At 48.4% G+C, this 15,999-nt stretch overlaps 1 protein-coding gene across 1 annotated transcript in view; it reads right to left on the reverse strand.

The window, feature by feature from the left end:
* Positions 1–13,098: 13,098 nt before the first annotated feature.
* MCM10 (minichromosome maintenance complex component 10) overlaps positions 13,099–15,999 on the reverse strand; it is a 16,591-nt gene continuing 13,690 nt past the window's right edge. The window contains exons 15-19 of the mRNA XM_008936549.1: positions 15,245–15,363; positions 14,342–14,455; positions 13,862–14,007; positions 13,606–13,648; positions 13,099–13,235 (exon numbers count right to left, since the gene is read on the reverse strand). Coding sequence (XP_008934797.1) covers positions 13,152–13,235; positions 13,606–13,648; positions 13,862–14,007; positions 14,342–14,455; positions 15,245–15,363 — 506 coding nt within the window. The 3' untranslated portion in view covers positions 13,099–13,151. The remainder of the gene's footprint in view (positions 13,236–13,605; positions 13,649–13,861; positions 14,008–14,341; positions 14,456–15,244; positions 15,364–15,999) is intronic.

Consider the following 15,999-nt stretch of genomic DNA (forward strand, 5'->3'; position numbering starts at 1 on the left):
TTGTACTGAGGTTGAGCAGCTGATGTACATCAAAGAAAACTTAACCTAGAAAAAACAGAGATTTGCTGTGGTAATCTTGGAAAATCAAAGAATCAAGGTCTTGCAGGAAGACCTTGACTTTCCTGATGTTTTCATTCTTGGTTTTCAAAAGTTCCTTACATGATGTATCTTTGGAATGCTTCTATACTAATGTAAGATTTTATGCAAGAATTTATGCAAAGGTATGTTTTTTAATGTTTCCAACTTCCTTTTCTATGCAAAAGAAATAGTTAACCAGATTGTCACACAAGCCCTCAGTATGAGCTCATACTAATACAGCTGATGAAGATGGGAGTATTGTTACCAGGAGAATCAACAGTGTAAGGAACTGGATAAAGTGGAAGCCACAACTACTCACAAAGAAAAATGGGATCGATGGGCTGGAAGATGATGGTTAGTAGAGGTCCTCAAACATGAGCTGGTGTGACATGGTACCTTAGCAAGCAGCACTTGCACAAGTCAGTTAGGTGGCTGCCAGGGTGGGGAGATGCTGAGCCAGCAAACCAGCCTCCCATTGGCCTTCCCCAACTGATCCAAGGCTGTGTGAAATGCAGGAGTCCCCCTTGGAGTCTGGCAGGGCTGGGAGAAAGGTACCTTTTGGTGCTGCTAGGTCAGGGAGGTGGTTGGAGGCTCCTGAGGATGCACTGGTGGCAGGGTGTGGAGCAACATGCACTGAAATGATCCTCTTGCCTTTCACAAACTTTACCCTTGCTTTCTGAAAGATCCTCATGCTGTCAGAATCTATTTTTTGAAATACAGATTAAATGAGAGCAAAGCTGTGTTCGAGGGCTGCGTTGTTATTTCTGCTGCTCAGAAACTCTGGTGGTGGGGGCATCGTTGAGTACCCCAGAGCTGAACAGCTCAGCCTGGCTCTTCTCCACCCCCCTTCCACACAGAGAAGGTGCCAAAAGATCACAGGGAGGCCACACTGATGGGCTGTTCTGGCTCCTGCTCTGCTGTCACGTGGCTCAGGACTCGTGAGACAGGAGATCACGTACGGTCCTGTCTCAGCCCGCAGGGCCCAGTGGTGCACTGCCCAGGCAAGAGGCTGCAAGTCAGAGGTGCTGCAGCCTTTTATACATGGCAACAGAATTCGGAGGAGGGGCTTGTGCCTCTTCCTCTTCCTGCAGTGTCTGCGGGGGGTGGGATTTGGCTGTATGCTTCTTCAAGCAGGCGGGGTGGAGAAACCCCGAGAGGAAGAGGCACTGCAAAGCCTGGGAGGAAGGGGTTCAAATGGAGCCCAGCGCTTGGTGAGCTTGTCTGCTGTCCACCACCTCTGGGAGGCAGAGGTGTGCTGAGGAGGGCACCACAGGTGGGGTTCAGCCAGTGCCTGTGTCTGCTCTGTGGTGCCTGAAGAGACGGGGAAAGGCCCTCCTGGAGGTTTTGTGAGTAGGAGCAGCACCCTGGACATGTGGAGGATCTGAGCAGCCATGAGTCCTATTTCCATCAAGATTAGGACCCGAAGTAAGGGGTGGAGCATCTACCTCCTGTTGAGCTCGGTGCAGCAGTGCCCTCTGTACGAGCATCCTTTGCTCTGAGACCTGCTGCCGTGCTTCCCACCCTGCTCTCACGGACTGCCTGCACCCTGCACGTGCCTCTTCTTCCCCTGAGCTTTTTCCTCCTCACATCTCCCTCCTCAGCTGCTCCTCTCGCCCCTTTTGCCCTCCTCTGACTCGCCCCACTGGCTGCAGTCACATGCATGGGCCGTGTCCTGCCCACACCTCCTGTGCCCCTTTGCCAGCGAAGGTGGGAACTTCATTTGGGTGAGGCTTCAATGCCATGCACCAACTTGTGCAGCTTCATTAGCAAGGAGATGTAACTGTCCTCTGGGTGAGTCTGTGCTCTCTCTACTGGGCAGAACATGGTTGTGTTTGCTTAAACCGATCGTAATGAATTGGAGGTTTCCTTTCCCTGTGCTTTCCCTGGGAGGTGGCTGGAGGGGCATCAGTGCCCTGCAGGAATGTTTTCATACTCTCTTGTGCTTGAGTGCATATTCCTGAACTGATACCCAAATAACTGTGGCTCCAGCAACAGCTTGTGCTGCTGCTCAGCCAGGGGTATTTTGATGAATTGTATCTTCATTTATACAATAATCAAGCCCCAAACACTGAATTTCGATTCCTATTTAATTGTAATTATTTTCTTCCAAGCACCTTTGACATCTGCTGTGGGGAAGGTCTCTCTGATTCTCCCCAGGAGCAATCTGCCTCTTCCCAGCAGCCACCGATCCACCCAGGGCACTGTCCTGCTGGGTCTCACCTCCTGACAGCTCCTGTTGCTCTCCCAGCCCTACTCGGGCATCTCCCCTCTGTCTCAGCCACCCCTGGACAACGATGTCCTCACCACAGAGCAGAGGCAGTTCTATGAAGACAACGGGTATCTGCTCATTAAGAAGCTCATTTCTGATGAAGACATTGAGCGCTTCAGGTATGGGGCACCTGCCTCAGGTGCTGGTGGGTCCTGTGAGCAGCAGCAGCAGCCCAGGGGAGCTCTGGGAAGCTGGATGAGGCTGGACTCTCCTAACACAGATGTGTGTGTGATTGCTGGGTACCTTCCTCTGTAGCAATAGAGTCCTGGAGAAGGGTAATCTGCCTGAACACAGATAGAATGTGCTCTGGCTCTCTGGTTCCCTCTGCTTTGCATGAAGGAGGTTGTGAGGACCTGTAGCAAGGAGGTGAACCCACTGGCAGCTCTGATGATGGGAAACAAGAGCCACAGTCCTAGCTTTGTTTGGTCTGAAAAAACAGTCAATAAAGTACATGACTCCCAGGAAGATGAAGAGTTCTTCAGATACTGTACCCCACAAGAGGTAAAAAGCCAACAGGGGGATGGTGGAGGGAGATCTCAGTACAGATTTTTGAATCTCTATGTTTTAATGGCAAAGTGAAGGCAGTGTCCAAGCTGGACAGACTGTGACATGCTGTTCTGTACAGGGCTACTTAAATACACACTGCATCCAGTATCATTTGGAATTGTACTTTCTGTTCATGCTGGGGCAGATACCAGCAGGTTCCCATCAACTCTCATAAGATAAGAAAGTATATTAATTTCTGTAATACACAGAGGCAGTTCCTCATGTATTGGCTTGTCCTAGGTCCTGGAGTACTACAAAAGTCAGGTTGTGTTGAAGAATATGAGATTTTGTAGAGCTCTTGAGCTGTTGCCCTGTAGTCATCCATCCTTGGCAATGGCTTCTACTGCTTCTGCCTTTGCAGATACTAAAATAATGTGGAATGCTTCACAGGGCCAAACATAATGGCCATGCAGATGATGGTGCTAAACAAACTTCCAAATTCTGGTCAGCAGAGTTCAGGGGAGAGGGAAAGGCAGGAGCTGTTAGTCTGCCTGGGTTGCTGTCTGTTAGTTAAAGTGGCACTTGCCCTTTTAGAAAAGTTACTTGAATTGATTTGAATTAACCATAGTTCTGAAAAGATGTGGAGATATTTTGGTAATAGTATGTTTTAGCTTAGCCCGAGCTTGGTGGGAGATGTTTCTTATCCTTCAGTTTGCTGTAGATGTTTGGGCTCACATGTCAGGAAGTGCATGTGTGCCTTCTAAATTGAAGTGCAGTTGTATCTAACCTCATGTTACATCTAAAACATTCTTTCCAGCCCGTTTGATACATTTCTGCAGTTTTAGGTCTTTGCACCATGTTACCTGTCCCTCAACTATTTTTTTTTTTTTTTTAAAAGCAACAATCAAATTTCAAAAAGGAACATGCAAAAATTAGACACCCAGCTGCTTATCCAGCCATCTGCACTTGCATGAAGCCCCACTGTTTAAGGTACTGTTTTTTTCAGGCTTGGCATTTCACATGTCTTAAAAACAAGTGCTATGGACCCAAGAACCATGTCTGAGCTCTTCCTGTGGCCACAGAGTGGTATTTAAACTCATTTGGCCTCAGAATTGAGTGCTAGCAAGGAGCATGGGTAGAGACAGTGCTTCCCCTGCAGCTGTGGAGCAGTTTCTTGGGACACATTACCACCATAAGCTACATGATGTTCCCCAGGACAGTTCTGTGCCACATCTAAAGCTGTCACATTAAGGGTGGGTGTGTGACACATGCCTGCCAGAGCCCAAGGGCTTGCACTGAGCAGTTTCACCAAGTCAGAGGTATGCCTGAGAATTCTGCCTCAGAGCCCTGGCTAAGGGGCTCACACTGAGGTGTTTGTGTCTGTCTCAGAGCCCCAGGGAAGGACTTGCACTGAGTGTAAAGTTAAAACAGAGAGGTCTCATTTACAAAAGCAGCAAGCACAACAGGTTTGGAATTGCCATCGATAACTGCACGAGCTGCAGAAGGCTGGGTGAACTCGAGTTAGTGATTCCTGGGAACACCCAACAGTCAGAGACACAAAGTCATTGTCACAGTGCTAATAGATGCTAAGAAAGGCACAGTGTTTACCTAGAAGGTGCTCCAGTCTTGGTTGGAGGAAGAGTAGAGCCCGTTGACCATCTCTGTAGACTTCTGAGTCTCCCCAGCCCGGCGCATGCAGGCGGCGCAGGGCGATTCCCCTCGCGAGCCGTGTGCCGAGCCTGCCTGTCCCTGCCTCCCAGCTGAGGGCCAGCAGGGCTTGGGTGGAGAGCTGAGTAACCTATCATAAACGTATCATACATGTTTAGCAAGTGCTCTGTTTGGCTCAGTCATGGCTCCTGGGCAAGCAAGACATCAGGTTTCCTAAGGGTAGGAAGCCACCTGTGGATACAGTTGTCGGTATTTCTTCATCTGCTAAACAGCACCAAAGTCTTCTCCACTAAGAACTAATGTCAGGATAAGTGGGTGGATGCAACTGTGTGGGTGCAGAGTAAGAATCCTTATGAAGACAGATCTGCTCTGACCTGGCTTCTCTGATTGCCACTCTGGTTGCTGGTAAGCTAAGATCAAGGGGGTGAAGTATTGCTTTAGGTCACATGTGTCCACTGCTGGAGATATACATGAGTTGTTTTCCACTGGTCTTTTGAAATCAGTGTGGTAGGGGGTGACACCCAGTTTCCTCACACAGTGTATAAGCTGTCACTTCACACAATCACAGGCTGCTGGAGGCTGGAAGGGACCTCTGGGGGTTTTCTAGTCCAACCTGCCCTGCTACAGCAGGGTCACCTATAGCAGACTGCACAGGAACATATCTAGGTGGGTTTCTAAAGTCTCCAGAGAAGACTCCACAACCTCTCTGGGCAGCCTCACAGTCAAGTTTCTCCTCATGTTCAGACAGAACTTCCTGGGTTCCAATTTGTGTCTGTTGTCCCTTGTCCTGTCACTGGGCACCACTGAAGAGAGTCTGGCCCCATTCTCTTGACACCTGCCCTTGAGATATTGATCAGCTCTGACTGATAAGATCCTCCCCAGTCTTCTCTCCGGGCTAAACAGCCCCAGGTCTCTCAGCCTTTCCTTGTCAGAGATGCTCCTGTCCTCTCATCATCTTCATAGCCTCCACTGGACTCTCTCAGTAGTTCCTTGTCTCTCTTGAACTGGGGAGCCCAGAACTAGACCCCAGTACTCCAGATATGGCCTCACCAGGGCAGAGCAGAGGGGAAAGAGAATCTCCCTTCACCTGCTGGCCACACTCTTCTTAATGCATGCAAGGGAACCACTGGCCTTCTTGGCTACAAGAACACACTGCTGGCTCACAGTTAACTTGCCCACCAGGACTCCCAGGTCCTTCTCTGTGGAGCTGCTTTCCAGCAGGTCAACCCCTAACCTGTACTGGTGCATGGGGTTACTCCTCTCCAGGTGCAGGACTCTGCACTTGCCCTGTCTGAACTTGGTTAGGCTGCCCTCTGCCTCAGCTCTCCAGCCTGTCCAGGTCACTCAGGTCAGTGCAAGGGACTCCACAGTGTGCCAGTCAAGAACATGATCTGAGAGCACCTGCGGAAAGAAGAGACTGGACTTGGGCATGCAAAATATAAAATGTCTTCTGCTTCAGACCTTGCAGTAATCTTAAATCATGACCTTTTCTGGTCACTAGCAACCATCCTTGGCCTTTTGCTGAGAAGGCTTCTTCTTGCTGCCCGTGCAGGAGAAGTGCCCTTGCTCTGCAGGCAGATCTGCACGTTCCTCCTCCAGGTCTGCTATCACCATTCCCACCTCTGAGCTGCCAAAATTGATGTAATCCACGTGCCTTGGTATCTTTCAGTGCAAACCAGCCCAGACATGGCACACTGACACCAGCAGCTGCTTAGGTGACCATAACTGAATTTGCAACAATAGGAAAGCACAGTTTAAACAGCACCCATCTGTGGTGTCTTCTCCACTGACCACATCAACCCAACGAGCCTTTTGGCTTATTTCAAGTGTGGTTTTGTGCTTTGGGATTTGTGGCTTTTTCTTTCATGTAGTGTTGTCTGTACTTTTCTGTGAGAGACTTTGAAGAGACAAGGAATCAGTTAATGAGTATTTTTATGAATCCGTGGCCAAACAGATAAGCTCGTGCCAGGAATAAGAAGGAAACAATACATCCAAAGATGCTGGCTTCTAAGTGCTTTTTTTTTAATGGAGAGTGTTTGGAAGAAGAGAGCAGAGGTCGTGCAAGGAAAAAGAATTAATCTTTAAAGTGGCCTCTGAAGACCAGGATGGACAACGTGTGCCTGAGCACCAGCTCCTTGAGGAGCCAGATTTAAGTGCTTTTTGTCCTCTGTAAGAACTTACCCAAATACTGCATTACAAAATCATTTTGTGATGATGCAAAATAGTTGCATTGAGGTTGAGCAGCTGATGAACTTCAAAGAAAACCTGACCTACAAAACCAGACTTGCTGCAGTTATTTTAAGTAATCAAAGAAAAATGATTGTGGGAGATGTGCTTTACTTCTTGATTATTTTTTTCTGATCTCTCTTGATATACTTTTGGGCCAATGCTCTATTAATATGAGGTTATTAATAATCTTTCTTAACAAAATGATAATCATTATTGTAGTTAGAGGAAATCAATATTATTCATACAAGGTTCTGTGCATGATGATGTTTTTAAGGTTTCCAACATCCTTTTCCCATGCAAAATAAACACAGTGAATCAAGTTTCATGCAAATTTCAGTATGAGCTCACATGGGAAGTCATTAATACAGCTGATGAAGACATGGATTTTATCTTTATTTTTAAAATAAGGATTAAATTAAAGCAAAACTATATTGGGTGGCTATATAGTGTATATAAGCGTCAGTTTGGCTTTAACACTATTAATTTCCTGAAAGCTCGTCAGGGCACGTTAACGCGTCCCAGGAGCTGGCAGGCACTTCCTTGGCACCATACTTCAGTGTGGTTACGAGTCTTTTTGCTAACATTAAAGTTGATCTTGTAAACTAAGGCCATTTTCCCTAATTTAAACCCTAGCAGATTTATTATAGCCTTTTCTCAAAGATATGGAAATGTCAAAACCGTTTAGGAGATAACTTTGGGCAAACCACCTGCTAGTATCTCTTCACCTCCTCCCTGCGTGACCATCCCAGTCCCAGCCCGTGTCCTGCCTTCCAGGGTGTTACAGCCAAGTTTTCAGGAATTTTCAGGGTATTGGTGCAGCAGTAGATGAGTTATGCTGTGTCTGTGATTAAAAGCCAAAGGAATTTTTATCATAGAATCCCAGGTTGGAAGGGACCCCAAGGATCACCTGGTCCAGCCTGGCCTGGGAAAAGCATGGTCTAGATAAGGTGATCTAGGTAAGGTGGTGTAGATAAGATTGTGTCATATCAGACCAGCTGCATCTGAAGGCCTAAGGACAGCTTGTTGTGTAAGGAGGAGGAGCATGCATGCTGTGTAGGGGAAGGTTTTGTTTATTTTTAATGAAGACTTCTGTTAAGCAACAGGGGTGAAGCGAAGTTTCATGCAGTTAGTTCACTGCAGGGACACAGAGCAGGTAGACAGCTCCACAGGGTGTGAGGCAACCTGCATGGGGCTAGGAGGTTTCAGGGCTGTGAGTGATGCTGCAAGACTTAACATGTCCAAAAAAGTGGGAAAGGAGATCAAAAAGCTTCAAAATCACAAGACAGAAATGAAGAAAAATTCCATTTTGTTGCAGTTTTAGCCCTTATGCCTCTTTAAGCTTAAAGCTCCTGGCTTGGGAGCTTTCCAGGTGGGCAGCTTTGGTCGTCAGCAAGTGTTTCTTTTGTTGCATGAAGAATTTTCTCAAGGTGTTATTCCATTCTTAATCTTAAAACTAAAGGGAAAAATTTAACCTTAACCTTTCCATGAAACCTCTCTTCTGGGCTGAGAGCTGGAAGGAAGCTTTCATCCCCAAAAAGGACTTGCCAAATGCAGCAGCAGGAGAGAAGAGCACAAGAAAGCATTTATTGCTGCTCTTCCCAAGCCACTTCTAAGGTAAGAGACCCCCACATCCAACTGCAGCCTCCTCTTAGGAGCAGAGCAGTAGTTTCAGGGAGGGAAGAGCACTGAGATTTTGGGGAGGGATTTACATAATCCATCCAATTTAACCAGGGTGTTCAGTTACTTTATCACCGGGAGCTGAGCAACATGATCTAGTGGGAGGTGTCCCTGCCCATGACCAGGGATTAGAACGAGATGATCTCTAAGCTCCCTTTCAACCCAAACCATCCCATGATCTCCACGGGCCTGAATGCAGCCAGACTGACAGCAGTAGGCAGGTTTAACACACAGGACATACATCAGCACCACGTGTCTTCTCCTGAGAGCAGCATGGCCAAGGAGGGCTGAGTCAGCGGGGGTTACAGCACAGGCTGTGCACCTGGGCAGTGCTCCCTCTTGGGAGGACAACCTGCACCAAGGGCACTTATTTTCATGTTTGCACACGTGTAATTTTTAATAATTGGCAAAGGCCAATGGGAGGAGGTTCAACATGGCCAAGTGCCAGGTCCTGTACTTGGGCCACAACAACCCCAGGCAGTGCTACAGGCCTAGGGAGGAGGGGCTGGAAAGCTGCCCAGCAGAGAAGGACCTGGGGGTGTTGGCTGACAGCCAGCTGAGTATGAGCCACTGTGTGCCCAGGTGGCCAAAAAGGCCACCAACAGCATCCTGGCCTGTATCAGAAAGTGTGGCCAGCAGAAGCAGGGCAGGGAACGTGCCCCTGCACTCAGCACTGGTGAGACCACAGCTTTAGTGCTGTGCTGTTTTGGGCCCCTCACAATGACATTGAGGTGCTGAAGTGTGTCCAGAGAAGGGCAATGAAGCTGGGGAAGGGTCTAGAGCACAAGTCCCATGAGGAGCAGCTGAGGGACCTGGGCTTGTTTAGCCTGGAGAAAAGGAGGCTCAGGGGAGACCCTCTTGTTCTCTACAACTACCTGAAAGGAGGTTGTAGCAAGGTGAGGGTCGGTCTCTCCTCCAAAGTAGCCAGAGATAGGACAAGAGGAAGCAGCCTCAAGTTGTTTCAGGGAAGGTTTAGGTTGGATAGTAGGAAAAACTTTGCTGAAGGGGTTGTCAAGCACTGGAAGAGGTTGCCCAGTGTGGTGGTGGAGTCCCCATCCCTGGAGGTATTTAAAAGATGTGTAGATGAGGTGCTGAGGGACATGGTTTAGTGGCAACCTGCAGTGTTAGGATAATGGTTGTACTCAATGATCTTAAAGGTCTTTTCCAACCAGAATGATTCTATGACCCTGTCCCCTGTGCCTCTCCCAGGCCCCATCTGTGCCTCGATATCCAGCCTGGATGTCTGCTCTCCAACCCCTAGCTGTGGTAGGCAGAGAGGGAACAATTACCTTTTCCTATGCAAAATACCCCCCTCTCCTCCTTGCTCTGTGAAATGTGAAATGGCCATGCAGGTCCAGCTTGCTGGGGGAGCTCCATGTGGTGGCCCAGGAGACCACCACACAGGCTCTGCCAGGGAACCTTTAGGGGCATAAAGGAGGGTGCTTTCCTAGTGTATTTATTGTGACAGGGTATCAAGTTTTCCTTAAGCTGATTTTACTTGAGAGTTAATAAACCTAAACTGGTTAGTGCAGAGGAAATTCTAAAGGTTTAACTTTTCTCAAAGTGTTTGTAGAACCCAAGGAAAGACAATTTGCAGCAGCAGGGTGAGTGTGCTCTAAATTAACATTTCAGCAGTAGCTGAGGAGAGGCAGGATGCTTAACATACCTAAAAACCAAGCCTGATGATATGAGAAAAGCTGGATGTATCTTCCTGCCCCTTTTGATAGACACGCAGGGCAGTTTGTAGCTGGAGAAGCAATCTTGCAGGCAGCGACAGCTTGGCTGGGGAAAGGGCTGATTTATCAGCTTGCTACTCTGCAGATCTTAGTGATGGCTCTGAGAAGACACTTTTGGCATTTTAACAATTTAGGGGACACAGCAGCTTCAGCAACACCTTGGTTGCCAGCCATGCTAACTGCAGCAGGGGTTTCTCTGATGTTAATCTGGTTTAGTGACTTGTAGCCACTGGTCATATTAGGGCAAACTCACATCCCTGCACCTGCTGGCTGCTCTCTTGCTAGCACAGGTTGACATGCAGGCAGGCTCCTCTGTTTTCAGATTGGAGGTCTTTGCATCATGTTCCCAAAACAGGGACAGCTTCAGTATCAGCATGGATCCATCTGGGCTCCTCAGGGACAGCACCAGTATCAGCATAGATCCATCTGGGCTCCTCAGGTCATGCCTGAGCTATCTCTCCTGGGTCTCTGCCTCTGCTCTTGCTCCCAAGTGCTGGTGGAAAGGTATCAGCAGAGGACAGACCAAGACCCACAGGCTGCTCTGGCCCTGTGCTGGGGCTGTGTGCTCACGGGGCAGCAGGTCCCAGCAGGTAGCTCCCCCCAGCCTGCTGGGCTGCAGCCACCTCTGGCACAAGAAGAGTATCTCCAAAAATAGACCGAGGCACATCAGATCCAATCCATCAGTCCCCCACTCCTCGTTCCCTGCTGGGCTTCAGGCAAAGCAATGCCTTGGTTTCTTGGTCTGATTTTTGCATGCCAGGATGGATTCAGGGTACTGCTTTAATTCCCTGGCTCCCGAGGAGGCACGTACCTTTCCTGCAGTCCTGGGGGCATCTGTGAAGCCAGACCATTACCTCACCTTTGACACTTCAGTTTCTGCAGAAATCTCCTCTCTGTTGGCCAGAGACAGGGACTGGACAAAGCCCAGAGGTCTCAGCATGCCAGCTGAAGGCTGATGTGGAATCTCATGCTGGTTTTGTGCATTCTGGGTGAGACTCTGCATGAGGAAACTGCGTGGCAGCCGGAGTCACGGACCACAGACCAAATCCTGCTGGTGATTCAGCACCGAGCTCGCGGGCAAATGAAGGTGCTGAGGAACCAACTCATTGTCTTCCTCAGAGACCCTGACCTGGTTTGAGTTAGAACAATGCTGCTGTTCAGTGATTTCACTTCTCAGCTGTCTCTTCCCACTGCACTTTCTGAAGTTAACAGTGTATTTTTGCAGTGGCTGCTCCTGGCAGTGATAATGCTCCATGGCTACAGGTACTACCAAGGGTTGGGCTGTGCATAAAGGCTGTGGCTAATACTGGCTCCTGTGCAGACCAAGGTCACTGCTAAACCTGGCGTGCCATGTCTGGGGTGCAGAAAGCAGAAGGCCACACCTGCAGGGAGGAGGGGACAGGACAGGTGACCCCAAACTGACCAGTGAGGGATTCCATCCATACACATCATACTCAGTACAAGGCCCTTTGGGAAGGGTGAGGGGTTAACAGAGAGCATCCACCACTCATCTAGTGGAGGCTCAACCCTAAGCCTTGACACGTGCCACCACTCAAACCCAGGGAGCCTTTTGTTGCACACTATTTATTCTGAATGAGGAGTCACCAGGTGACAATGCCAAGCAATGTCACAGTTACACACCTACAGTCACCTACCAGCAACACCCCACCCATGAGACTGAAATGAAGGCAACACACCGAGCACAGCTGCCCAGCAGAAGCACCAGATGAGGGCTGCACAACACTGAGGTAAACTCTTCCAGTTGCTTCAAATGAAGCAACTTGTTCCCCTTCCAGCCCCTGTGCAAGCAAACAAAAGAGATATCGGCAGGGCCATGGGACATGTGAGACTGGTGGTGGCAACTTCACCACATCACTGAGGTACTCGTGGTGCTAGGCAATTAAAAATACCCTGTGATCCTACAGGGCATGAGCCAGGGCAGCAGAAGGATCAGGTCCAGGAAAAGCTGGCCAAATGCCACAAACATCTCCCTACAGAGATATGCTCCCAGAACCATACCCCTATGAAGATAGCCCTTCTCAAGAGCCACTTCTTGGAGGCCTCATCCTGCTTGGTCTGAGAGAGATACTGTCCTCCAGGCAGCTGGGCCAGCAGCCAGGGTTGACATGGTGATGATTGGGAACAATTCCAGAGAAATTTAAAATGCCAGGGAAGGGGTAAAAACTATTAGATGAGATCACTCAGCTCTTTAAAACCACTCACAAAACCAGGGCCAGATTCACTCAAATGCTTTTCCAAGTGGGAGCTGCAGGTTTGAAGCCATAAGGGTCCTGAAGTGTGGGTGGTGCTGGGAACCCAGCATGGCTGTGTGATGGGGAAAGGGCCTTCCAAAATGCTCTCACCAGTCTCCCAGTGGTGTAAACACTACTGGTGTGGAACACCAAACCCACTGAAGGGTTTCTGAACACAAACCAAGGAGACAACTCAGGAACTGTCTGACATCTGGCCTTAAGGGCTCAAAGTGAGTAATTTTTGAGGCAATGAAGACTGCTCTGTGGCTACAACCATCTCACCACCCCTTTTGGCTAACAGCTGAGAAATCCTGAAAGGCTGGCACTTATGTACCACAGTATTTAACTTCACAAGTGTTTATGGAGTCTACAGTCCTTACAGTTCATGATCTGTCACTTAAAATTCTAGTGGGTCACTCTACACCAGCCATTCAACGTAAACTGTGGGATCCCTCGGGACAAATTCTGCTCTAAAAATGTTTTTTTCTAGGTTACATCTTGCAAACAAGTTGTTAGTAAGAAAGAACAGGCGTGTATGTGTATTTCACATGCAGCCCTATTCAGTCAATTTTTAAAAACTCAAAGCTGAATATGCAGTGGCCTAGTGGAGACCTTATGGATGCCCTTCTCATCTCCTGCTCACTCATCACTAAACCCAGAATCCTGTTGGCATCCCAGTAGAGAAATGTGTGGTTTAGATACAAAAATCCATCCTTGTGTTGTGGGGAAAAAAAACCAAAACAAACAAACTCCAGGTCACTTAAGACTATTGAGAAATTTTGGTTGTTCCTCCCCTCTTGGTAAAAGTGTTTCTCCACCAATCTTCGGACCCTTTTTCTCCTAGAAACATGAACCATGGAGAAAAGAAGTTAAATGTGTGGTAAGATAAATCTCAAACTTTGACAGAAGTTGTGGTAGGGCTAAATGAACTGACTAAATATTGACAGACTAGGAAACTTGACATTTAGAGTTCTTAAAATTTTGGTCAAAAGTGAAGTCCCCACAGTTAAATAAAACAAAGCTTCAAGAACACAAAGCAGGAAGTCCATTAAAACACAACCTGCAGGTACTTGTAAGTACCTGACAAAGCACAGAGCTCTTGGTTTTGCTGGGGCCTCACAAGGGCATTGAAGCAAAGCATGGGACAAAAGCACCAAGAGAAGTAAGCAGCCAGTGCTGAGGTGCTCAGAAGCTGCTGGCTCACACTTACCTTTAGCATCCCATCTCTCTCCCACTTGAAGAGGCCACAGGTACTGAAAGATGAAGATGACAGGTGAGGACCACGGTGCTGTGGGTTTGCTGCACAGCATGAGGGGATCCAAAACTAGCCGCCCACCTTTCCCACACTGCTTAGCACAGGGGCTAACGTCCCCACTTTACAACACTGTTATGTGACCACCAACTCATGACTTGGGAATGGACAATAGGAAAGCCCCAGTCACTACTTCACGAGGCTCATTTCTTACCTGCAGTGCTTTTTTGGGAGCCTGTGGAGGGAAATAGCTCGGCTCCCACAAGGGCATTTGAAAAATCGCTTGATGGCATCGTGCCAGTGGTAGTTGTGGTTGTCCTGCACACACGTCTCCAGAGCCTTGAAATAGGTGTAGTTGCACTGTCAGGGAGGAGACAGGGCTGTGAGTGCTTCACCAGCATGTGACACCTCTCCTCTGGGTCAGTGACAGAAGAAAGCATCTCTGCCTTCTCCCATCCCGAGATCACTGCCCCAGAGTTGGTCACTGCTCCTTCTACTGCCATCCTCCCCTCTTTGCCACCAGAACCTCATGGGACACACAGCATGGGCTGGGCTCAGCAACAGGCACAAGGAACAAAACTGTCTCCATTTGATCCCCACACTGACCAAGAGTGAGTCCACAGCTTGGGCCAGCATCACTCTGCACAGTCCACACCCCACTGCCCTGCTGTCACCCTGGCTCCCCCTCACTCACCGTTTTACACGTCACAACTCGACATTTCAATTCTTTAATGCTCCTCATCTTCTCTTCTATTTCTTCCTTTTTCACCAGTGGCTGAAAGTATTGCTCCTGCAGCTCAGCCTCAGCCTGTGGGGCCACACAAGAAGGGTTGTGAGGAGGCAAAGGTGGGAGAAGCCACTCCATAAATGGCCTGAGGACAAATTCCTACAAGGTCTGCTTGAGGTAGGCTGCAGGCTGGGAGCCAAGGAAACACCAAATATCTCTTGCTTCAAAAAATCCATACAGTGCACATGCTGTGACTCATCACTGAGGTGAGCCCCCTCTGGGACGTGTGGGTGGGAGGGTTTAACAGAAGCATGGACCACTGGAACCAGCACACACCTGGGAGGACAGGGCAGAGAGGTCAGGTAGGCAGGTGTAAAAAATTGTTCTTGGACAAAATATTACTCTTCAGGAGACCTTAATGCAACTAGGACCTCATACCAATAAGATGTGTCCAAGACAAGAGCTCTGTGCCATGGGAGCTGCTGTATCCCTGGGAATATGCTCAGCCAAGAGCCTGATGGAAGAAACCCAACCTCTTAGCTCTTCAGGGCAACCACTGGCATTTCACAGGCTCCACAACTTGCACGAGTCCCAGATGAAGGTGGCATCTGTCTTTATGTGGCCAAGATGTCAAGAAACAAGGGACAAAATAGGCACATGGATAATCTGGTTTTAAGGCAGAAGGATTTCTTTGATCACCCACTAACCAGGAAAGTTCATTGATTCTTCCAAACATACCAAAAACAATGGCAAGTTGACTTTACCATGGCGACAGCAATACTGCTGGCTTGGAGGCCCTGTGCCCTACAACATGTTTGGGTGCCTGCTTCATCCCCTGAGCTCTCAGTCAGGGCTGGATTGAGGCCATACCTCTTTCAGGACATCTGTGTGCTTGGACTTGGCATTCAGGATTTTCTGGAACTCTTCTGACTCCAGATAGGCCAGCTGCTCACGTCGTTTCTTTTGGGCAGGCTCCAGTTCATCTGTATCTAGGGAGACAAAAAGGCTCAGTCCTACAGAGATCAAGATCAAAACCAGGTTGTGATCTCTATCTGTGATCACTGCAGGAGATTTTGGAAGCCTCAAGTCTCTCAGGCAGATGTTTAGGTCAAACCAGCCTTTCATACTTCAGGAGAGCATGAAGCCAAGTTCAAATCTGGCTTCAGAAAAAATAAAAGTGCTTTTTTTTTTAATAACATTGCCTCTTCTCTCAAAGCTCTGTACTAGGAATTTTCACGTTACTCCCAGGGGAGCAAGCAGTGTTGCCTCCCTGACTGGTGGAGAAACTTTAAAGCAAATGAAGCAATTCATCCAAGATCCCACAGCAAATCACCAGCAGGCAAACTCGAGTTCCCACAGAACATTCAGATACCTTCCCAGGTCAGACTGTTTCTTGGCTTCCTGTGGTTAAGTCATCCATGCATTGCAGACGCTCAAGTGCCAGAAGGAAGGGAACAGAGATGAGGGCAGGGAGCTATCAGAGGTAACATCTCACACTCTCTCCACTGCATTAAGATTGTTTAGCCTTTGCAACAAATCCTTTAAGGTCTAAACAGTCCTGACTTGGCCTGGTTTTGGCAAAGCAATTAAATCCTTAACCCAGCAACTAGTGCTCTGTTCAGCAG

Source organism: Merops nubicus, unplaced genomic scaffold (genome assembly GCF_000691845.1).
Source record: "Merops nubicus isolate BGI_N331 unplaced genomic scaffold, ASM69184v1 scaffold7830, whole genome shotgun sequence".
In the NCBI taxonomy this organism is placed as follows: Eukaryota; Metazoa; Chordata; class Aves; order Coraciiformes; family Meropidae; genus Merops; species Merops nubicus.